At 40.9% G+C, this 24,543-nt stretch overlaps 1 protein-coding gene across 4 annotated transcripts in view; it reads left to right on the top strand.

Annotated features, from left to right (window-relative positions):
* The window catches only part of MYO5B (myosin VB), a 386,415-nt gene that overhangs the window by 228,385 nt on the left and 133,487 nt on the right, over positions 1–24,543 (top strand). For all 4 annotated transcript variants that reach the window (XM_043514976.1, XM_043514975.1, XM_038401609.2 and 1 more), the window contains exons 11-14: positions 6,074–6,155; positions 7,837–7,977; positions 20,927–21,049; positions 22,783–22,866. In XM_043514976.1, coding sequence (XP_043370911.1) covers positions 6,074–6,155; positions 7,837–7,977; positions 20,927–21,049; positions 22,783–22,866 — 430 coding nt within the window. The remainder of the gene's footprint in view (positions 1–6,073; positions 6,156–7,836; positions 7,978–20,926; positions 21,050–22,782; positions 22,867–24,543) is intronic.

Raw genomic sequence — 24,543 nt, 5'->3', positions numbered from 1 at the left:
TCTGAATTTATGATTGCTTGACCTTGCAATCTTAATAGTCTTTCATTGTATGTTTTTATATATATATGAAGTATATGTATAGTGCATATGTGTCTGTATAACCGTTTGTGTGTTAAGAAAAGGTATTAATGTCTATTCATCCAGTAGCCCAAATTGGCTCTATCATGTATACAACAGCTACTCTACAGTAAAACAAACACCTCAGTATTTGGCATGAAGGCTGGAACTGCTCCAAAGGAACCATATGACTTAAGAGAACAATTTTTTTAAACTTGGGGGACAAGAGCAATTGCACTGAAATTTCAATATCTTGAATAAATAATAATCCTCTTTTTAAAATGATGGGCTACCTAAATACACCATTTACTGTTTTGGCCAGGCAGGTAACTGGTGTGAAGGACCTTTCCATAATGCATTTTTTAATCCTCCATGAAACTACTGTGGTCTGTTTTTTGTTTTGTCTTTTAAAGCAGTGAGGACACATTTGATTCATATGTAAATAGTGGGACACTTACTACCGGAAGTCTTGAAACTCAGAGTAAGGACTGACACTTTGTTATTAACTCCTGCTTTTGTGCTGCTTTTTCCCACTCACAGAACCAGTTACCTGTTTGGTTTTTGGTTTCTAGTGCTGGTGAAAGGTCTGGTATTTACTGCATAGCTAAGGACCTTTGTTTATCCTCAGAACAAGTACACCATGCACAGAGACAACTTAGGCTTTGCCTGCCTCAACCCTGACCAAGTGGAGCCACCTCTAGGGATGAGCCAAAAGTTTGGTCTTCATGGTCTACTCAGTCCCTCATGCCTGAGGCTGTTTGTCAGCAATAAGGGCGGTCATGGTGGGGTTGTGATCATCTCCTTGCTGAACCTTCCCCCCACCCAAATCTTTCTGTAATTCAGACTCACGAGTCAGCAAAGGTAGCCCTAGATGGGAGTCAAGACTGTGTCAGAGCTGCCTATTTCTGCTCAAGTCTGAGACCCAAAATTGTTCTTCAGCATCCTACGAGTGTAATTCTCCTTCTTATAAGGGAGTTAATGATGTCAGATCCTGATTCACTGGCAGACATGGGGACAGTTTGTTTTATTTCTTTACTGTTTGCACTATGAAAAGATAGAAAAATATACAGGTGAGCATGAGCCTGGTCCAACACTCTATACTTAAGATATGAACTTCTGGGTGGGTTTTGTCACAAGAAAGTTGTTGTAGAATTAAACCTTAATTTTGTTTTGGTAAGTATCAAAAGAGATCCCCATTCTTGGTCAAATTCTCAGCTGGTGTAAACTGATGCAGCGGGAGAACTTGGCCTTTGGACACTGAAATGTTCCAGAGGTGTCTCCAAAAACTCAGTAAACAAGAGACAAGCATGTAACAATTAGGAAGAATGGGGAAGTACAATAGTAGCGCGCGCGCGCGCGCACACACACACACACACACAAATAATGCAACAGGCAAGGAATGTGTAAGTTACAAAAGAGAGGAGAAGGGAGCAGAAATACCACATAAAACAAATGTGTAACACAGCTGTACAAATTGAAACAGAGACAGACTGAGGAGGAGGGGGGGGTGAGAAATCAGGGAAAGAGAGCATCCGATCCCAGGTTCACAATCAGCAATCGGCCAAACCTGGATTAATGCTGACATGCCGAGTCCATCCAAGCAATATGTATTATTCTATAAGCGATATTACACACTAAGCTGTTGTTTTCAGTCTGTAGACTGAGAGCAACAGGAGGAAGGTTGTGACTCCCCTGTAACAATTGCCATTATTTATGGTTGTGAGACTTACTGTGTCCAGGGGACTAGTTAAAAGCTGCCTAGGTATTACTCTGGCTCCCCTTCCTTGCCTCCCTGCCCAATCCATTCTATTTGTCATCCTGGCTGCTTTTCATTTATTGGTTGAATTGTCAGTCCCCTGTAGCAGATAGGACGGTATGGGGGAAGGTTTTCTATTTTTATTTTTTGCACCAAGGTTTAGTGAATGCAACGAAATTAATTGAAACGAAAGAGCCATTTGTTTGCTTTTCCCATTAGGAGATCATCATAGCACAAGGTATCTTTCAGGAGCAAGACCTCCTAGTCAGAACACATACAGAGCAGACAAAACAAACTGCTCCATCAATTAGCAAATATCAGTGAAACTGTTTCCTTAATTAACAAGTTCACATAAGTTGCCTTCGAGTTGATCCTCAGCTTGACAGCTAGCAAAGAAAAATGCTTTAAGGTAGGGCTTTCCTTTTCATGTGGCTGGGCCTTAGCCACCAGGAATATTTGATAAATCACAAGCTCCCTTCCAATTTTTTAATTTGTCTCCTGGATTTTGTGAAAATAAATGATTTCAGCTTGATAAAAACACACATTTGTGTATGTCTGGCTTCAGTGCTGAAAGTGCATGCTGAGGATTGCAGGCATGATGCCGCTGCTGCATTCACAAGTTCTTTTGATAGGCAGCTTGTTGTGACTAGATATACAGCTGCTCTCCTGCTGGCAACCTTTCAGAGGGGATTCACAAATCGTATCCTAGGTCTCTGAAGTAGAAAAACAGTGTCCACTCTGATACCATTCTCTCATTCATGTGCAGTATACTTTTCTATCTACCACTCTTCCATGTGCCTTCTTCTCTCCTTCCTCCCCCATTCTGTTTTAATTAAATCTCTCTTCTGCTTATTGCTCAACGTGATCACCAAGTTGCTGGAATTTGTATTTTTATGGCATTCCAAAAGACTAGTGTCCATTAGTACCTAGAGGATTTAGGTTATTGTGATTTAAAAGAGGAGTTCCAAAGACCTTGCTCTTATTAAACGTACTGCAGTAGGATATTTTTCACAAAGCTCATTACACCTGGGACCTCAAGTAAACGCCGTAGTCAAAGAAGGGGGATCGAAATCAAACAAACGCATCATAAATTCTTCAAGGATAAATTATGTCGAATAGTCAGCACTATTTTAATGATGACATGTAAACAGCTTTCAGTTCCAAGGACCGAGGAAATTTGCTGTATTAAATATTTCAGAGATTGATTTCACTGATGTAGCACTGATGGAGCTTGGCTTGTTTAGCCTAACTAAAAGAAGGCTGAGGGGAGATATGATTGCTCTCTATAAATATATCAGAGGGATAAATACAGGAGAGGGAGAGGAATTATTTAAGCTCAGAACCAATGTGGACACAAGAACAAATGGGTATAAACTGGCCACCAGGAAGTTTAGGCTTGAAATTAGATGAAGGTGTCTAACCATCAGAGGAGTGAAGTTTTGGAATAGCCTTCCAAGAGAAGTAGTGGGGGCAAAAGATCTATCTGGCTTTAAGATTCTACTCGATAAGTTTATGGAGGAGATGGTATGATGGGATAATGGGATTTTGGTAAGTAATTGATCTTTAAATATTCAGGGTAAATAGGCCTAATCCCCTGAGATGGGATATTAGATGGATGGGATCTGAGTTACCCAGGAAAGAATTTTCTGTAGTATCTGGCTGGTGAATCTTGCCCATATGCTCAGGGTTAGCTGATTGCCATATTTGGGGTCAGGAAGGAATTTTCCTCCAGGGCAGATTGGAAGAGGTCCTGGAGGTTTTTTTGCCTTCCTCTGTAGCATGGGGCATGGGTCACTTGAGGGAGGATTCTCTGCTCCTTGAAGTTTTTAAACCACAATTTGAGGACTTCAATAGATCAGACATAGGTGAGGTTTTTCGTAGGAGTGGGTGGGTGAGATTCTGTGGCCTCCGTTCTGCAGGAGGTCGGACTAGATGATCAGAATGGTCCTTCTGACCTTAGTATCTATGAATTGAATTCCTCAGTTTAGAAACTTCTGTACTGACTTCTGTCATGAATAATATCGTTGATCCGTTGTTTAGGAGGTGGGGGAGGAAACCTATAACCCTGGTAACTATATTTGATGAGAAGAATGCTGACAAATGTATTAAACTGCCTCCTAATGACAGAGTTTTGTTAATCAGCCTGCAAATGTTGGATTTTCTTGAAGGCAATTCTGTTACAAAATGTAAAAGCGACAGCCTATCTAACCTCATTCATTTTCAGATGACTGGAGTTAAGTCATTACATTTGATGGTCTGGGAATTGTTACCTGATGATATTCAAGAAATTGGGAAATTATGAACTAATTTTGGGCTGTATCAAGTAATGAGACTGTAGAGAGTGGAGTATTACAAATGTAAGCCTTAAAAATGACAAAGAGAAGATATTTAAACTTTTTTTCTTTATGGAGCAGTAAGAACATTCTGCTAGTGAACACAATTCCCATTATCTGACCAATTGCCTTGCTGTGCCTTTTTCTTTACAGTAGGCTTATATTAATTACAATTATATTAATTTAAGAAGTAGGCACTGCCACTTGCTTCTTCCCTCGAAGAATAATTTAAATTATCTGCAGATGTCAGTCTTTTTTTCCAAGACTTTGCCTTAGAAATACTTATTCACACCATTAACACCTGGTGATACCTCGCAGAATCTAGAAAAATGCTTACAGTATACAGCAACTGCTGTACAAGTACAATTATCCAATTTCATTACAAGTAGGATTTAACTTCTGGCTTCAGAGTAGCAGCCGTGTTAGTCTGTATTCGCAAAAAGAAAAGGAGTACTTGTGGCACCTTAGAGACTAACAAATTTATTTGAGCATAAGCTTTCGTGAGCTACAGCTCACTTCATCGGATGCATCCTCCTTTTCTTTTTGCGAACTTCTGGCTTGTTTCAGTGGTTTGTAACTGCCTGATTGCAATTTAAGTTATAGTGAAAGGACCAAACTCTCTGCTTGCATCACTCCTTTGAAGTCAGTGGAGTTGTGCCAGCAGACTTTAATCCAATGTTGCCATTGCAGTGGGTTCAGTCCTGCCCCCCCAAAGTCAGTGGCAAAATTTCCATTGGCTTCAAGAGGAGTAGGAAGGATCAGACGCTGATGCCATTCTTCGGTATGAAGCTCTTTCAGACCCCTCCGCTGTGGAGGGCTCTCAGGCAAAGGAAACAGAGCAGGGTGTGGGGAGGCGGTGCAAAGGGCACGCACCTTCTGTATGGATTCTCACTGTGAATGAGTTTCCCCTGCAGAACCTGAGGCACTTACGGGTTTGTGGAGGGGCAGAGTTTCAGGATCCATAGCTATGCAGATGCATGTTTTTCCCCCTTGGCCCAGGGATCTTCTTACATAGAGGGCATAGTCCTGCCCCTTGCGTATTGTTTTACTGACCTGGGGCAGCATTTTTCCATCCGAATCTAACCCCAAAGTCTGTTTTGAGATCATAACGCTAGGGAAAGAGAAGACCTGCAAGACCTTACAGCCCATCCTGCTACAACTGCAGCATTGTGGAGAGGCATTAGCTTCTATTATAAACCCTTATTTTCTGGACCCTTTGTAGCTTTGGCTTAGATGATGAGTTAAACTGGTAATTTTCAGGCGAAATCGAAAGACAAATTGAAGTCACTGGGATTAAACCAGTATAAGTAAAATCAAAACCAGGCTCCAATTTCTGGAGCGTGATGGGTTGAATCAGATCTCTCTATTTAAGTTTATCTCTTATTGCTGTAAAAATACCCATTTATTCTTGCCAATTTAAAAGATAAATAATGAAAAAAATCACTAGTATTTCACTTGAAAGGTGTCAGGATTGCAATGAATATTAGAATGAAGACTATAATAATTCCTTCCAAATTCCATTCACAAATAGATATATTTTATATTAATTCTTCAGTAACTGATAGTTGAGCAGTTTTCTTAACAATGAAGTTGTATAGCCTTATTTAATACTTTTGTTCCCCAAGAGAGATTGTTAGCCTTCCTATCTCAGATGGGGATATAATAGCACTATATGAAGTGTTACAAGCTGTACTGGTATTGAACATCGGAACAGTGCCTAAAGAGTGAATCCTTTCTAGTCCCTTAAATTCTGGTATGCGAAGATGCAAGTCTTGTGGACTAATATACTTGTGAAGTTGGGAAAGAGGGAATCTGAGACTCTGATGGATAACTGATGTTTTCTAGCATGTGGATGGTAACATCATTACAGAGTTAAGTAGATTTCAGAGGAAGCAACACTTACACTGATTTATTCATTGCTCTGCAGGTTTGAAACTTTTGAAGTGAATAGCTTTGAACAGTTTTGTATCAACTATGCCAACGAAAAACTTCAACAGCAGTTCAACTCGGTAAGGTCAGCTTGAAAATGTTTCATAAGATTAATAGAAAACTTTGGATAAAAGCCTGGCCACCTTTTCCTGTGCCAGGCTTCCACTTAGACAAACTTGTCTCCACTCTGGCCAGCTCTCACTATTAACATGAATTCTGCAGTTATAGCATAATCCCCACAGGGCAGAAATCATGCAATAGAGCTGTACTATGTATTCATTGCTAAAGGTGAGTTTTGCTTGGTTTTGGTTTTGTTATAAATCTGAATCTCTTAGCAGGTTTGTAAACAATTTATTCCAACCTGGATCCACTGATGTTTGAGTGGTTTGTATGTGAAACCATTGGGAAACTGTTTTTTTTTTTTTTTTGCATAGTTTCAACCCCAAACCAAGCTAAACCTGGCCATTTGCACTGAATCTGTTTCAGAATTTAAAGAGAACTCAGGAGTGGAAACCTCTAGGAGGCTGACCTAACCTATGGAGAACTGAAACTACTTCATGGTGTTTGCTTGTATTATACACATTCTAACACAATTTGTCGTGTTTGTCTTGGGATGTGAACAGATAGATGGAGTTCGATATCTACATTGAGTAGACATAAAAATGTCAGAAACTTTACACAATTAAGGGTCTGATTCCAATTTCATTGAAATCCATGGGAATTTTGCCATTGACTTCAGTAAAAGCAAGATTTGACCCTAATTTTGGGTAAAGTGGATCTACAAGACAATTTGTTAAATTTGAGCAACTCAATTCTGTGGGGCAGTTCTGGTACTTTAAAACTGTTCTGTACCATAGTGATGCACAGTTGCAATATATGTAAAGCGTCATACTATATATCAACGCTTCTTTAAGAAATGAAGAGGAAAGTGATGGGTTTAATTTGCACAGTACACAACTGTTTTAATATGTACAACTGTTGCTTCTAAAGCAAAAAAATTCAAATTCAGTGATGACGTGTTTGAAGAGGTTTTAAAAGCCACTTTTGAAGGAAAAAATTGCATCTGAGCCAGACTCTTTTTTTTTCCTCGTGGTTAGAATATCTTAGAAATGATAAAAGGAATTTTAACCTCTTGGAAATCAGTCTGAGAAACTTCAGCCAGTGGGGGAACTTTTTTCCAGAAAGTTGTGTATATGAAAACAGGAGTCCATATTGAAAATGTCATCTGAATCACAGCTGTGATGTTGATAACTCCCAGTCTCTCACTTTTATGGAAGTGTGCTCAGATACTTTGGTGGTGTGCACCAGTATAAGAACTTAGATGGGTAAATGTCTAGGGTATTCTAGTTCACTGTATAATTTACCTATCATGGCATATGAAAATGAGGAATCATTAGGGGAGGAGGCAGAGATCTTGAGTAATGTATAAGCTACATTATGCTCCCCTGTTAGGATACCACTCTCACTTATCTGTAGGGACTGTTTGAATAATTTTCCAGTGCTATATATAAAGAAAATATCCCCCCCAAATGCTTTACAATGGTAGACGTTGAGATCCTTAGTCATACGTGGGACCAGCAAATAGCAGAGTTTTTAGTTACACTGCACACTGTCTTCAGCTGAAAATTCTAGCACTTCTCAGCCATGTACAGGAGAAAACTACACTTCTAGTAATTGCAATAGGTAAGTGGGATGAGGGAAGTTTAATTATTAAAAAGGTAACAGTTCAGTAAAACTTTTTTCTGTCTTTTCTGATCACAGCATGTATTTAAGCTGGAGCAAGAAGAGTATATGAAGGAACAAATCCCTTGGACTCTTATAGATTTTTATGACAATCAGCCCTGCATAGACCTTATAGAAGCCAAACTTGGTATCTTGGATCTGTTGGATGAAGAGTGTAAGGTAAAGAAAAACACTGACGTCATCACTGCCATTTTTATCATTCTCAAAGTAACTTGAGCAGGCTAGTCATGCTGCATTCAGCGTAATGGGTCCCAAAGCTCACCCACCAGCACTCTCCAGGAGCAGGAGGGGGCCAATAAAACGGTCCTTGTCCAAAACGAATTGCAATCTGGTGGTCTTGTTGAATTCATCACTCCTCTTGGGTTCTCAGGTAACAACAATAGCCTATAGTATCTCTTATCTAATTCATCTGACTAGGAAGCTATGACCACTCCTCTTAGATGCAGAATTTGCAGTAGTCATCCCCTTCTCTATGACCTCTCCATTAGGTAAGGCTATTGCAATGTGCTTCTGGCTACAGTTGAAGACCACGGGTAAACATCACCTGATGCAGAAGGTTGCTGCCCACTTCCTAAATTGGGCAGACCGCTGACACACCACAACAGTGCTCTCATTTCTACATTGGGTGTAGTTACAGATGTTGGTGCTGATATTTAGTTCCCTAAATGAGACCTGGGGGTTTTTTTGAATTCCCCTCTCCAAGCCTATATCCTTTCACAGCAGTTGAAATTGGCTGCTTTTCCTTCTGGTTCCTGGGATAAGTCTTTTCGGGTGGTAGGGCTTTCTTAGTCTGAATCTTCACCTTTTGGAATTCACTTCTCTTACTGGGTCGGCTACTGGATCCAGAATATATGGTACATTTTTGAGCACAATCAAAAGCCTTTTAATTCATTAGATTTGAAGGAGTTTATTCATAAAGTTGATGATGCAATGACAAGCAACTAGTTGAAATCCTGAAGGAATAGATTGTAAGCTCTTTGGAGCAGGTATCATCTTTTTTTATTTTGTTTGTAAAATGCATAGCACAATGGGGTCTCAGTCCATGACTAGGGCTCCTGGACATGACAGTTATACAAATAATAAATAATGATAATAACGGATCAAATTTATACAAGGGGTGAAATTCTAGGTTTATTGAAGTCACTGGCAAAGCTCCCATTGACTGTAGTGTAGCCAGGATTTCATCCAAATTGTCCAACTTGCTGAAATCAGATGCACTAGCCACCCTGATTCTATACCAAATGAGCAGAAGCCACCAAGACATCTGTGTGCTGATAAAGTCTGTCATATGTACACTTTTCCCATGTTGTAATGGTTGCAGCAGTGAGATTTCATACAGTGAGATTTTGTTTTAAATGTCCATCTCAGGGACTAGCAGAACTCAATTCACGTGGCTGAAGTGGCTTTTAACTAAAGGTCAAACAAATGGCATTGGGAAGCTTGGGCACATTTTAAAGAGTTTTCTTGCAGTGAGTTTGTAAAAAAGGATTTCCATGTTTGTTGCTGCACAGCAATTCCTGAGCAAATGTGTTCAACTTACAAAATAAGTCAGTAACAGCCAGAACTGCAAACTCACCTTAGAATCCCAAAGTCAAGTTGGACTCTTCCTTGCTTATCTGTCCCCAGCAATAACAATTTTGCAGCTGGAACTTAGTTAATATGATGCTTGAGCCAGCAGAATCCAGAGATTGTTAGATTGGTGGGGCTGGTGGAGCACAAACAGCAGAAATACCTTTGCCTAAACGCACAAGGGGGAGGATCTGTTGAATAAGAAGGTGCTATTTTTGCAATCACTTTTCTGCTCATAATTTCCCTTTAGCACAAGGGAGTAACTTCCTGAAAGTGGTTCTTCATATCAATTTCCATGTAGTGTGATTAACAGATCAGTGTTTTAACCATCTGTTGTTAGGCAAGAAAGTTTGCATTAAGACTCTGGTCTGCCTGTCACGAGAAATGGCCTTGTGGGTCTGTGTGCATATATACAGTAGGGTAAACTGACAGGTTTCAGAGTAGCAGCCGTGTTAGTCTGTGTTTGCAAAAAGAAAAGGAGTACTTGTGGCACCTTAGAGACTAACAAATTTATTAGAGCATAAGCTTTCGTGAGCTACAGCTCACTTCATCGGATGCATTTGGTGGAAAAAACAGAGGAGAGATTTATATATACACACAGAGAACATGAAACAATGGGTTTATCATACACACTGTAATACTCTCCTTACAGTGTGTATGATAAACATGTTATTATCAAATATGATATGATATGTATGTTCTCTGTGTGTATATATAAATCTCTCCTCTGTTTTTTCCACCAAATGCATCCGATGAAGTGAGCTGTAGCTCACGAAAGCTTATGCTCTAATAAATTTGTTAGTCTCTAAGGTGCCACAAGTACTCCTTTTCTTAGTAGGGTAAACTGTTAGCCTTCGTGTTCAGCCAGTGTAGTGGACCTTGCCTCTCCTGTAGCAAGGCATGTAAGGACACTAATCACTCCTTAGCTCCATTGAGATTCATGAGCATAACAGGCCCAAAGTGAAGAGGAGGCAGAAGTGTCATGGTACATCAAAGGGACGCTTTTCATATTTGTTATTTAAATTCCTTTGTCCCTGCTGGGATTTAATAAGGAGCGTGACCTGTCCTCCTTTGTGAGAGAGAGGTGACTTCTTAGATGAACGCTCGCTTCCTTCCTTTTCTTATGTGGCACATTGACTTTCCTTCCCATTTAATATTAGATTGTCTTCAGTGGCTAGTGGCTGGGTACTATACTATTGATGGTTGGCTGTAATAATTTGTGATGAAGACGGGCACAGCAGGGATTTCTGTTTGTGTATTTACAGTGAGTCAGAGCTGAGATTTTTCACTTGGTTAAGTGAATCTGATCTTATTTAATTAGGTATTTAAGTATCCTTGACCATTTTATTTTTTTTAACTGAGCATTAGTCTATGAAATGCCTACTGTTTGCATTAATTTAGGTCTGCTTGGCTCGTGCATTCTAATGAAATCATATGGTAAAATGGTATGTTGTGAATAATGCAAAGGAGAGGGCATGGTGGAGTATGGCACGTTTTCGTGGTTTGACTCTTCCTTTTGATTCAGTGCTGGACCAATACCCAATCACAGTAATAGATGACGTTCAGTTCCTGGAGGTGCTCTGTTTTGGGTGAGACATTATGACTTGTGGTCATTAAAGATCCCACCTCCCTTCTTGTAGGGAATATAGAGGTTGATGTACTGGCCAAATTGCAATTTGATTGCATCCTTCCTACTGAAAATTTTCCCTGTTGTTGCTTCTTGTCTGCCATCCTTCGGGGTTTCCATTGGGAGAGAAGCTTTATGTGGCTGAAGCAAGCTCAACCAATAGAATCTGCTCTGAGGATGTGCAAAATAACAATTAAATGAGGACTTTCCCATTTTTAGAATATTTTTGGTCTTGTCTTGTCAATTATGGCTTCTGATTATAATTAATTAACAAATGAGAACAACTTAAATAGTATCACACTGGAGGCTGGCTCAGAAGTAGGTCATGAATCTAAGCTCAGTTGTTCAGTGCCATCCACTGCACTGTCAAGCCTCTCTTTCTCCAGGCTTGAGAAGACCTCTAACTATCAGGAACTAGGAGGAAAGTTTCTTTAACTCAAAACGGCATCTGGTACTGGCTGCTGTAGGCGACAGACTACTGGACTAGATGTGCCATTGCTCTGATTCATTATGGTAATTCTGATAGATATATATATAATAAATAAAAAAAAATAAATGGTACCCTTCTTTGGTGTTGTACAAAGCCCTGCTGCCTAATGGGGACAGCCTGAACACAGCTCTGTCCAGTTCTAACCCACTACTACTTTTCGTCCACACCTCTTTGACATAGAACCTGAAACAGAGGAACAAACCCCACACACATTGGTTCCCGCAGTTTCCATGTTATTTCTCTGTAGCTTGGGAGTAGTGTAATTAGTCACAGTTTTATAATGGACCCTTTTATAATAACCTGCAAACACTCCACAGCCTTACAAAGTTTTCAGCAAGCATGGTGAGTGAAATCACCATTTTATTGATAAAACCTACTCTCACCCACATCCCAGTTGGTGAGCTTGTATTTTTAGAATCTCACCACTCCTCCTTGCTGTTATAAAATAGCAAAATCTCTTCTCTTATGCAGCACCATGGAGAGAGAATTGCTTTGCTATGGGCCGCAGTTGGTATAAAAGTACAATAAGTCAGTTGGCAAGCAAGCCCACTAATACAGTGGATAAATGTACTCTGGGACTGAAACTCCGTCAAGGGGCCTGACAACATAATGAAATGCTAGAGCAGAGGTCGGGTATTTGTCACCAAAGTTCTTGCCTCACGGAATGTTTTTCCCGTATTTTTTTTAATGTATACAAGTTCTTTATTTTAGCCTCTTCCATATAACTTTTGTATGCCAGTGGACTTGAGTGAACTAAATAATACAAAAAGCTACAAAGCATAGCAAGAATATAGCTACAGGGTTAAAAAGAGATGGGAGTCACCAGTGAAACAAGTGGGTTTTGACTTCAACAACATGAGGATTTGAAACTCCCTCTAAAAGCCCCTGCCTGAAGGAGTTTTTCTGACCATACATGGAAACTTTCACAATCCCCAGACTCTGTAATGGATACTTTTTCTCTGTGTATCTTAGGACAGGTTATAGTTATTTTATGTATCATTTAAATGTCCCAACTATAAATGTGGATGTTGAGTCAGAGTATAGTTACTCGCTATTCATCCCTGTGCCAAATGCAATGAAATCAGGTTACTGGTAATATTTAGCAGGCTGGTTTTGAATCCCACTGATATCTCTGCACATGTCAGTGTAAAGTTCACTATTAAAAAAATACATTTTTCTTGATTTGATGGTTGCTTGGTCTGTAGAAAACCATTGGAAAACAAAGTGGCATCTTTCAAAACTGGCCAGCTACTTCCTCTGATTTCTGTTTTATGAACCGCTGCATGTAGGTTAAGAAGAGCGGGAGAACTTCTGGGGGGTTTATGGTTTGGACCTCATTAGTTCTAATCAAATGGCAGAATAACGACTTGCATGTTGAGTTATCATCCAGAGCATGGTGAGGAAGCAACAGAATGTGCAGCCCCTATCCGTACGAAGCGCCGCAGAACTTTGGCATACTCAGGGCTGGGCTTGGTTTTTAGATTATATTGGCGGTTCAGGGAAGAAAGAAACAATTAAAATTCTCCTTTTTAGTTTTTATAATGCTAATTGCTGGATCAGTGGCTTTGAATAAGCCTCGTTAGTTATCCCATTCTTTTTTTTTCTCTCTGAAAGATTTAAGGTTGGATTTAATGTTTCCTTTACTCTGAATAGCTCTCTGATCTTTGCTGGCTGATTCCTTGGAACCCTGGGAGAATTTTATTTATTTGACACCTCTTCCAACATGAAGGAAATGGCCCAATCCTGAAAAATCCTGAATAGATGGATCAGTTATTAATTTCTGTTGCAGTAGCCCCTGGTCATTATCATTAGACTAGGTACTGTATACACAAATCATTGGCTCTAAAGGCTTTAAAATGCCATAAGGACACACAAACTCCTGTTCTAGTACAGGTGACAACCCATGTCCAATAGTGGCCTATGTCAGGTACTACTTGGGAAGTTTAAAAATACTGCACAATATACCTGTTCCGTTGTGCCAGTAACACAATGAAAGCTATTTATAGTGAACTTGAATATAGTGAAATTCTGTTTTGAGGGAAGAGGAATGAAGCCTGTGGATTTTCACTCTACTTATAATAAAGTCCAACTCTCTAATAAGTGGGTTCCACTGTGAAGTGCATGACTTACGCCCTATGTGTATCTGGTAGGTGTTAATGTTGTATGTCAGTGGGATTAAATGCCCCAATTTCCTATTGCAGAGTCAGAGCGATAAGAGGGTGGAGAAAAGCTAAAAATAGCATGGACAGCCTTTAGAAGGTGTAAATGGGTGTAGCTTTATTTAGGTTGTAGCTATGCTGATTTACACCAACTAAGATTCTGGTCCATAAGAGTTTGAACCAATTTTTAATCTTAACATGATATTTTTCCAACTACCCAGTTGCAATGAGTTCCATGGCTTAATTCTACATTGCATAAAGAAAGATTTCAGTTATTGTTTTAAATTTTTATCTTTAAATTTTTTTTTCCTGCTTGTACTTGTATATTGGGACAAGGTAAATAGGAACACCCAACTGGCATTCTCTGTGTGGCCTACTGGATAGCATACTGGACTGAGACTCAGGAGACCTGTTTCTGTTCCTGGTTCTGCCACTGACTTGCTGGATGGACCTTGGGCAAGTCACTTCACCTCTCTGTGCCTCAGTTCCCCATCTTAAAATGGGGATAATGATGCTAACCTTCTTTGTAACGCACTTTGAGATCCATTGATGAAGTGCTATATAAGAGCTTATATCTTCAGCTGAGGATCTCTCTCTATTTAAAAGTCTTATCAGGTGATCTAGTCCCTCTCCAAGCACTACTAGAATATTCCCTTGTGCATGTTTTCTAGGGTCTGTCCAATTTCATTGTATATACTGTTAGTTTTCTAAACTAAATAATCCTTTCAGCATTTTAAAAATCACTCCTTGTTTGAAATCTTCATGATTGATCTGATGCTTTGGAAACAAATAATTTAAGACTGGATAGGCTATGACTTTACCATTTCCAGGCACCAGAGATGGGGGGAGTCATTACTAATTATTGTTGTTATTATTTATTACAGTAGTGCTTAGGATCCCTAGACATGGACGAAGACCCCCTGTGTGAACACAGAACAAACAGATCTGACAATCTTGTTGTTTTTCATTAGTAATGACAAATATTTTTATAAATACGGTAGACTCCACATATTAGAATAGCAGCTCCTTAGTTGCCAGTAAAAAGTTGCTATTAACCAGTGGTTGGTAATAAGCAGAAAGCAGGTTTGTGAGGCTACAGCCAGGGAAGAAAGCTCTGGGACATGCCTTCCCTGACTGCAGCCCTGCAAATCTGCCCATGAATGGGGCAGCAGGGTCAGGGTTCTGCAGCCTGGATGCTGGTGCTTTCTACAAGAAGCGGGGGGCTGGGGAACCTGTGGGGCTGCACCATACCTCTTCTTTCACCCTCTAGGGGTAAGGGCTCAGCACATCCCAGTGCTTCCTTCCCTGTGTGCAGTCCCCCAGCAGGCGTAGCCTGGAGAGTACAGGGAGAGGTACCGTGCCGCTCTGACATCCGGTGTGCAGCCCCCATTCCCGCTACTGCCTTTCCTCCTGGCCTGCAGCTTCTTACATCCTGTGTGCAGGGCTGCAGCCCTAGAAAGGAAGCGTTGAGATGGGCTGAGTAGTGGCCTGGCTGCAGGCAGGTTTGAGGGCTACAGCCAGGAAAGGCATATCTCAGTGCTTCCTTCCCTGGCTGCAGCCTCACAAACCTGCCTGCAGCAAGTAGGGACTTTCTTTCTTTTAAAAAAAAAAAAAAAAAAAGGAGCGGGGGGGGGGGGCGGTGTGCTGATAAGTGGCATACCATTGCCAATATTGAATTCTGTTAATGGGATGGGATTGGTTCCCGGCAATATGTTGCCACTAACTGGCAGTTGCTCGTATCAGGATTGCTATTAGGCAGAATATACTATAGTGGAAATACTTATCATAGATCATCATCACCATCAACGTTACAGGGATGGCTTACAGTGTAGTTCTGTTCAGTTCAGCTTCTTACACTGTGCCCATCACCATGGAATCTGAGTGCGTCCTGAAACTGCATTAAGCAACGTGATTATCATCTGTCTTGTGTGGCTCTTTTTCTCCCTTCCTTTCCCCAGCAGGAAGTTGTGATAGAATTATTATTATTTTAAAATTTACCAATTCTTTTAATGTTTTTCCTTTTGCCCTTTTGTGTGATGAATATTTAACTAGGTTCCCAAATGTGGTTGCTTTTAAAGCCCCTTATATAAACTGAGTTCTTCTCAATTTATTCTGTATAAGGGGCTTTTGGCAGTGGTGGTGTCACTTTATCCTCACAGAAAACCTTGGTTATGTAAAGCAGAGGTCCCCAAACTGTGGGACTAGGGGGCCATGGAGGAACATTTTGGGTGGGAGCAGAGGGGCCTGAGCCAGCCCCCCTGGGGGGGCAGGGAGGGAGCGTCACCCAGCCCAACTCCAGCCCCACCCCCAACCATGGCCCTGGCTCCAGCCTCAGCTCTGTCCCCAGCCTTGGCCCCTGACTGAGGCTGGGTCACAGCTTCTGCTCCTAGCCCCACCCCTGGCCTCGGCCCCTGACCACACCTCCATTCCCGGCCCCCATCTCTGCCTTGGTCATGGCTCCATTCCGGCCCCGGCCCCAGCCCCGCCCACACGTGCAGCCCCAACCTTGCCCCCCTTACCCTTGTCCTCGTGGCCCAGTTCCCAACCCTGGCTCCCAGGGGAGGGGGCGCGGATAGAGGTAAAGGAAGGTGTTACCATGAAAAGTTTGGGGAGCCCTGATATAAAGGGTTCCATTGCGGTTTTGGCCTGTTGTCCACGGGCAAAATTCTGCTCTCTTGAGTGTCATGCTTGTGCTGTGCATTGGTTAATTGTTGCCCTCCATCCCATAGGTGTCTGTGTTTTATATGCCTCATTTGTGAAGTGCTTTGATGACCTTATAGAGCACCTTTCGGTAACTTGGAAAACATGATAGATTCAAAATCAGAAACAGACCATAAAGAATATATGTCTATGCAAGATTGAAAGAACCCTTCATCTTTCTCTCACAGCAGTTAAAATTTTCAGTTTCTCACTGCTGACAAAGACAAATTTTACCCACTAGGGGAAACCTGAGATGCATTTTTGTTGGTGCTTGATATAAATGCATTGTAAATAGTGTAAAGGGCCCAGTTGCCTCAGTCAGTGAAATAGTCAACTTTAGTTCCATACATCTCATTTGGCACCAGTGTTGTGGTCAGATGAAATGAGGTAGGAATAATGAAAAGGCCTCGTCACAGTGTTGTAAATTTACACTGCTAGCAAAGCTGTAATCAGGGTTAAAAATCAAGGAGTGAGAAATGTCAGCGCGACACGGATTTTAGTCCCACAGAACGTATGCTTGATCCTGATTAGAACTGAAGGCACTGACGGCATGGTGAAGTCGAACCAACAGCTGTCTGAAAATATAAACCACTTGTATTTAGCTGCATTTCCTAGAATTCCTGACCCTTTGATCCAGTGTTTGAATAGGTGACACTATTTTCTGTTAAAAAAAATCCTTTATAGGGAATGACTAGCAGAGAATAGTGGCGCTTCATTTACGTTTTTTGATGGATTAAGCAACCAGTCTGTTCCCCGGGATATTGATTTTAGTAGAACAAACTTCCTTTAACTTAGTGGTAGACAAATATGCCTCTGCTGCATAACCACCATGGAAGGCATATGCATGCTGCTGGGTTTGTTTCTCTGAGATTTTCCCATAACTGTATGAAAGTGTGGCACATGCATGCAGCTAAGAATGTAGTTTTTTATAAAATATCCCCTTCATTCAACTGTCTCCACTGACAGCCCTGGGAATTCGTCAGCTTCCTTTAGGCTGAACATCTCAGCCATGAGACAGCAACAAAAGTGACCTTGATCACAGTTGACTGCTCTCCTTAAGGCTTTCTTTTCTCTCTCTCTTTATTTTTTATGTTATATTTTTTTTGGCCAGTTTGTGCAGGGAGAGGGAAGGCAGAGGCACTCTAATAGCGACAGGGAATAAGCCATGTTTAAAATGCCTTGGATGGGCCTGGTGGCATTCAGTGCATCATGCTGAGCAATGGGATCCCAAGGCTTTGTATGAGGAGACATAACTCATTCCCCTAGGTTTTGGCTTAGCAGAGGCTCAACAGGTTCACATGCTGCATCGATTTAAATGAACAGACAGAAATGGAAATGCCTCCTGAGGGTGACTGCGGAGAATGCTGTTGTTAGCACCTACTGTAACAAAGCAAGTGGTCAGTCGCTTATTCAAATAGGATATATTTATTTAAGATATTACAACAGTCTATATTTATATAGGAACTTTTTGCCCAAAAGGATCCTAAAGCACTTTACAAATTTAATAAACTAATATAGGGTGCTGTACAAACTATATATTTTCTTGGTTTGAAGATCTTACATCTTCATACCAGTGTAGGAGAGGACATGTACAATACCCTGTGAAGTTAAAACTATGAGAGCAATTTAGCTAGGCAGACTGAAATCAGATAAATGCTATTTGGTCTGAAAATGGGGACTAACACCCCGACTGTGTGAAAAGTGCTATGGGATCTTTAATAATAACAAATGGTCAGTGATTTTTCATTCTATGACTCATTCTCCCACAGCTGTTCAGTGCCCCTTAACAGCCTGATGGCATATTGAGGCTGTAATGGCTCAAAGTAAAGTGTCACCATCAACATTTTCTGCCGCACCTAAGTCTCACAGCCAAGAGGAAGGATGGCCCAGTGCCTGGGCATTAGCCTGGAACTTAGGCAACTTGGGTTCAATTCTTTGTTCCTGTGTGACTTCCTGTGTGACCCTGGTGAAGTCACTCAATCTTTGTGTCAAAGAAAAAAGACCGTAAAATTTGTGTAAAATGAGCTAAGAACAGTTCCCTGTCTCGTGGGGTATTGTGAGGATTAGTAGACTAAAGATTGTGGGGCGTCCAGTGTCACATTTCCTGAGCTAACTGCACCGCTGATCCTTTTGTGACCTCCTTGAGGGCCCCCCATTTTGATCTCGGGCGTCTAGCTGTCACCTCTCTTCAGGCAGAATCCCATGAGAGAGACACACTTCCCTTCTAGAGTGGGCCTCGGGCTGCAGAATTCTACAGTTTACTGTAATTGTCGGGACAGTGACATGATTAACCAGTGAGGAGCCAGCTCTCATAAAAACAAAGTACTCTTTGTTCAGAACAAAAGCATGTCAGAGAAAACCTATCTTTAAAACAATAAACAGCTTTATTTGCAGGTCTCATTTGTCAGGCAGTTACCCATCTTCCACATGGAGACCCTGGCACACATTCAATGAATGAAAAACGGATAAATCATGGGCCCCAAAAAGTAATTGTAAATGGGGAATTATCATTGAGTGGGTATGTTTCTAATGAGGTCCTGCAAGGATTGATTCTTGACCCCATGCTATTTAATATTTTTGTCAATCACTTGGGGGAGAAAAAACATATAATCGTCGCTGCTAATGTTTGCAGATGAGACACAATTGGGGGAGTGGTAAATGAAGAGGACAGGTCACTGATACAGAGCAACCTGGACCTCTCGGTATGCTGGGTGCAAGCATATAATATTCATTATAATATGGCTAAATGTAAATGTATACATCTAGGAACAAAGAATGTAGGCATGGGGGACTCTCTCCAGGGAAACAGTGACTCTGAAGAAGGTTCAGGAGAGAGAGGGGGAAGGTTGGAGGGAGGGAGAAGGTTGGAGCAAGCAGCCAATTCGCACAGGGCGGGGGAAGTCAGAGAGCTTTCTTCAGTTCTGACTGGAATGTCCAGAGCTCCCTGCTTTGGCTGCTTTGTTCCTACTGGCTGGAGTCTCGGGCTGGCTGTTCTCTGCAGTTTTTCCCGAGTCACATGGTGGCAGGGAAGGGAAGCACCCCTTGTATCCTAGGACCCCCATATAAGTACCTAAGATAGATGGAAGTACTTTCCCGGACTGATCTTGCTTAGCCATTAAATGTAATGAGATCACATCACAAGGGGGCATGCAATTCTTTGAATGGGGTGTGGGGCAGGAGAGGTTATATAAAAAAAATCCACCTGTGCCCTTTAGTGGGATTAAGGTCTCTCACAATATGGTTTAAAATGAAAAAGTATGAAACTGGAAGTTCCCGATAAGCGGTACAGCACTATTGGTCTGCTTTATTTTTTGTTAAAGAAAGTCATTTATTTCAGATATTTGAGAACAGCCAAGCCACGTTCACATACACAACACGAGTATGACTGGTTTGGGCAGGAGTCTGGGATTTTAAAAAGTCAGAGATTTCTTGGAATTTCAGTTTTTATAAGAGTGCTTTTTAAATGAGTTCACATATTATAATAAATTCTGTGAAGAGGCTACTAGGTCTTTCTTAAATTCAAATATAGATAGACACCTAGTCCTACAGTTCATCAAATATGGTGTATTTTGATGACACAGTTAAGTTTGAAAAACTTCTCACCAAATCACTGTTTCGTAGGCCTATTAAGAAAATCTAGAATCTTGTGTTAAGTTTTTTGTTTGTGAAAACCTGTCATTTTGTTGCAAAAGGCTGCCTTTGTTTTGAAAACGATTAAATTTCTGTCCTGAGCAATTAATAAACTTTGCCCAAGCATAGGAATATTACTGCTTTTTTGCTGGTAGGGATACAAACTGTCTTACCCTGAGTAAACCATTTGAATGTTTGCATCAATATTGAATGAGAACACTGGCAGGGGACGGAGGACGGTTGATGATGGTTTTGCAGCAGTGAGGCCAACAAGCTGGGTTACTGAAAAAGGGATTGGGATGATGGCCTGTTTTGTTCCTCAGATATTAACAAATGCAACAGATGGCAACACTCTTGATGTAATTCACCGTACTCCTTGTTAGCAATGATCTTGGAGCTGTACAGAACCCAGAATTAGTCCGTGCCCCAAAGAGCTCAGTCTGAGACCTATATATAGATCTGCAGGTGGTGTAGATCAGTTGAGTGGCATTGACTTCTATGGTGATATGGTGACTTTTACTAGCTGAAGATCTGGGAACACACTGAGAAATCCAGATGGAGGAATAACTTAGGGTTTTGGTTTCTTAATTAATACCTATTATTATAAACTCATCCTTGTGCTCCCTTATGTAATGTCCTTTGGTGATGCCAGCCTTGAATTCTGCTGTATTGCACTCTCTTTCACTATTTTGACATCTTCCATGCTGCCTGCTATGTGTGGACCGACCTCCCTAAACCTGGTACCAAGCCGTCTCCCTCTGCTGAGTCCAGTTCCTCCTAAAGGCTCATTTCTGCCATCACCTATAAGACATGGGCTAAAAATGTTTAAAAAAATAATAATGTAATGAAACCATGAAGGTGTGTAGTATCTATGCCTTTGAGTGCTTGTGTGATCTAATTGTAAACCTTCTTCCTCTCCTTTGTGTTTTCTAGGTTCCTAAAGGAACTGACCAGAACTGGGCACAGAAATTATATGACAGACATTCCAGCAGCCAGCACTTCCAAAAACCTCGAATGTCCAATACCTCCTTCATTGTTGTTCACTTTGCAGATAAGGTATCAGGGCATATACTAAACACACAGCACGTTAAACACGAGAGTTTGTGATGACTAGTCAGGATGGAAGGGGTTTGCATTAGGAGTTGCTCTTTTTTAAAACCACATTTAGCTATTTAGGCAATGACTTTCCAAGTTGCCTAAGGTATCTGGATACCAAATTGCCATTTTATTTAATTGGGCATTCAAATCTCTTAGTAAGCACTTAAAATCTCAGCCTTAGATTTTGTACTTAGTTTTAAACAGGGATAGTTGAGTCTTCTGGTTTAACGAAACAAACCTCCTTCAGAAAGCTGTGTCAAATTAACGTTAGTAGAGGTTGCTACGTACAGGAAATATTGAAACAAGGACATTTTTTTGAGTGCCAAAAAATCTTGTGTTTCACAGGTGTAAGATATGAGTGGAGCTGGGACCATTTTCCCTCCTCTGTGAGGGAGAAAACTCCAACTTTTGATTTTCCAAAGCTTAGAGGCTGATGCTGTAACATCCAGTAACGGTCTCAAGCTTTATTTAAAACATGATTGGACAGATATTGCTCGGAGCAGGCAAGAATCTGTGAAGAGGTTGTAGTTACCCATGTATCTGTCTCTGTGTCTAAAATGGAAATCAAAATCAGCTCTGAGTAAGCATAAAGGAGTCAAGTGACACTAATGCTACTGCCAAGTACTGTGTATTGTCCTTAATAAAGTCTGAGTCTCTTTATCCTAACTTGAGTGAATTGTGCTATTCACAGGTAAGGCTGGGGCTCGAGTTCCATTATACCATTGATTTTAAGCACATTCTCACCAAATTTTCCAAAAGAAGATATTCCCATTTCAAATTCTGCGTGTGAGATCTCTGACAGTTAGTGATTTGCTTGAATTTGAATTAGGAAAAATATAGGTTTTACTCAATCTTTTTGAAGACTCATCCAGTGCTTTTTGGCCAGGTCTTACTTTAAAAATAATGGATTCTAAATTCCAAAAAAAATTTACTTGCAAGAGAGATTGGGTGAGACCTAGCACAGAGCTCTCCAAGATCTTTTGAGACTGAGGTATGGGTGGTTATTCACTGGCTTACCAGGAATGCCAAAGTGGGCCTTTCAGAGAGTGCCACATGAATGGTAGAGTCCTGGAAATCTTGCAATTGATTTCAGTGGGAACAGGATTGGATCCTGAAGGGGGTAATAACTGGGTAATGTACAGTGTTTGAATTAAGTGTTGTAATGCCTTGTATCTTACATTCAAATATTTTACATTAATAGGATAAACTGGTGTGACCTTTCTCACACTTTTCCACCATTCATTCAGCCATATGCACTACTTTTCAAATGAGTTTATGGCAATATATATGATGCCTAAAACCATGCGAGATTATACATTGTAATTACAGCAAGAGACTTGCAATATGCTGACTAATCTGAGGATAGGTTTATACTTCAATTAAACACCTGCAGCTGGCCAGAGTCAGCTGACTCAGGCCCATTGGAGTTGGGCTGCAGGGTTATACATTGGCAGTGTAGACATTTGGGCTGGGGCTGGAGCCTGAGCTCAGGACCCCAGAGTTGGGAGAGTCCCAGAACCCAGGCTTCAGCGTGAGCCTTAATGTCTACACTACCATATTACAGCCCCACAGCCCAAGCCGTGTGAGCCCAACTCAGCTAATGGTTTCCAGCCACAGGTATTTAATTGCAGTGTAGATGGATTCTGAGGGGTTTAACCACTATTACATTTCTCCATTGCTCTGTGTGGTAGGTGGAGTATCAGTCTGATGGATTTCTGGAGAAAAATAGGGACACTGTATATGAAGAACAGATCAACATACTGAAGGCCAGCAAGGTAAGAGCAGAAGGATTGGAAAATAGTCCACATTAAACCAAAGTTGGCATTGCTGAACTGTTTTGATATCTTTGCTCATTTTAAAACACACAGGAGCGTGTGCAAAAGCTCTTACAGTACACGGTCAGGAGCAAAAATAAAAAGTAAATGTAAAAAGTGAACTTAAGCTGTCATTTTACTCAGGTGTTCTCTTCATTCATGTAACCTGCAATCTCCTCTCTGCTGTATATCTCCTGCCATGCCGAAGGTCCTAAATCATGACCACCATCTTTCAGTCAACTTGGCTTGATTGGAACTCCCTTCACAACCTGCTGACCCTACTCTTTAGTCAGTCAGGGTAAAGATCACCCAGTACAGAGGGCCAGCCCAAGAGGATTTAAGTGATGCATGGGATTTGTGCTGGATGTCTACATGGGAGTGATTTCACTTCCAAAGAAGTGTCACTGCTCAATGAAATGAAGCTTTCTTTTCTTTCTCTCTCCCACCATTGGGACTATGTGCATGGTCTTTGAAGCACCTCCAGCCTTGGCTGATCCAGAGATTAAAAGACCATGATCAGGAATTAAACCCATATGTTGCAGGTGGTATTGCAGAGCATTTCTTTTATCCTGGGCCATAAATGCAATGCTTGTAGATGAAAAAGCATTTACTTTTTACTTCACTGTAGTATGGCACAGTTACGCTTGTTGCTTCCATGTAAGCTATGTGTTCACAACTCTATTTTTTTTTCATTTTTATTGAATAGAGCGTTAATATAGCATTAAGGTAGAAATATCAAGGAATCTGCATACAAGAAATTCCAAACATTGTCACAGCTCCCATAACATTACTGCCTATATATGCTATAATGTGCAACATTAACAAGTGATACGTTAAGGTTTACAGCGAACAACAAAAAAGTTCCTTGATCTCTGTGACACTAAGAGCATCCCAATGCCAGAAGGCAAGGGGCTCCCTGGTATCTAGCAGTGAGTTCAGTTGGTCAGACCAGCTCAGTATATCCAAACTCACTACTGTTATAATCTGTATCTGAAAGGTGTCATGCGATGTAATTGGAAAACTAATAACATGCTGGTTATTAATATCACTGAAATGTTTATAGCAGTACTAGGAATTATGGATACTCTCTGATATTATGTTCTAGAGACTGTAAAAAGACAAAGGAGGAAAAACGAAAAAAGGTTTTTTTCCAGACAAAGGGGAAGGCAAAAACCTCTGGCTCGGTAGCAAACCAAGCCATATGTGAACAGAGACATGGACAATGGACTGTTCATTTCCATCAGAGGTTGTAGTAAGGGCAATTGCATTGTAAAATCACAGGAGACTGCAAAATTAACATGGCGCTGACTCCCTGGGGGACATAGCAAGCAGAGCTGAGTTGAGCCCTAGGTGGGCTTCCTGACCTGTAAGACAAAGACAATCCCTTTGAGGAAATAAGGAAAAGACAGAGAGAGACTCCATCTTTCTCCTTCACCTTAGGAGACAAAGGAACCAAACAATTCGATCTTTGTGATGGCTCCTGTCCAGCAAAAGCAAAAGGAAAGGGTGAGAGAAACGATCTTGAACAAAGACTGTATCATGCTAGATTTAAGTTTTAGATGCGTGTCATCACTTTTAGATTAGGGATGTAAATACCATTTTAAAAATTAAGCGTTTAAATGCTTTTAAAATGTTTAA

Source organism: Dermochelys coriacea, chromosome 5, assembly GCF_009764565.3.
Source record: "Dermochelys coriacea isolate rDerCor1 chromosome 5, rDerCor1.pri.v4, whole genome shotgun sequence".
In the NCBI taxonomy this organism is placed as follows: Eukaryota; Metazoa; Chordata; order Testudines; family Dermochelyidae; genus Dermochelys; species Dermochelys coriacea.
Note: the sequence above shows the minus strand (reverse complement) of the source record. Positions and strands in the feature narration are given on the sequence as shown.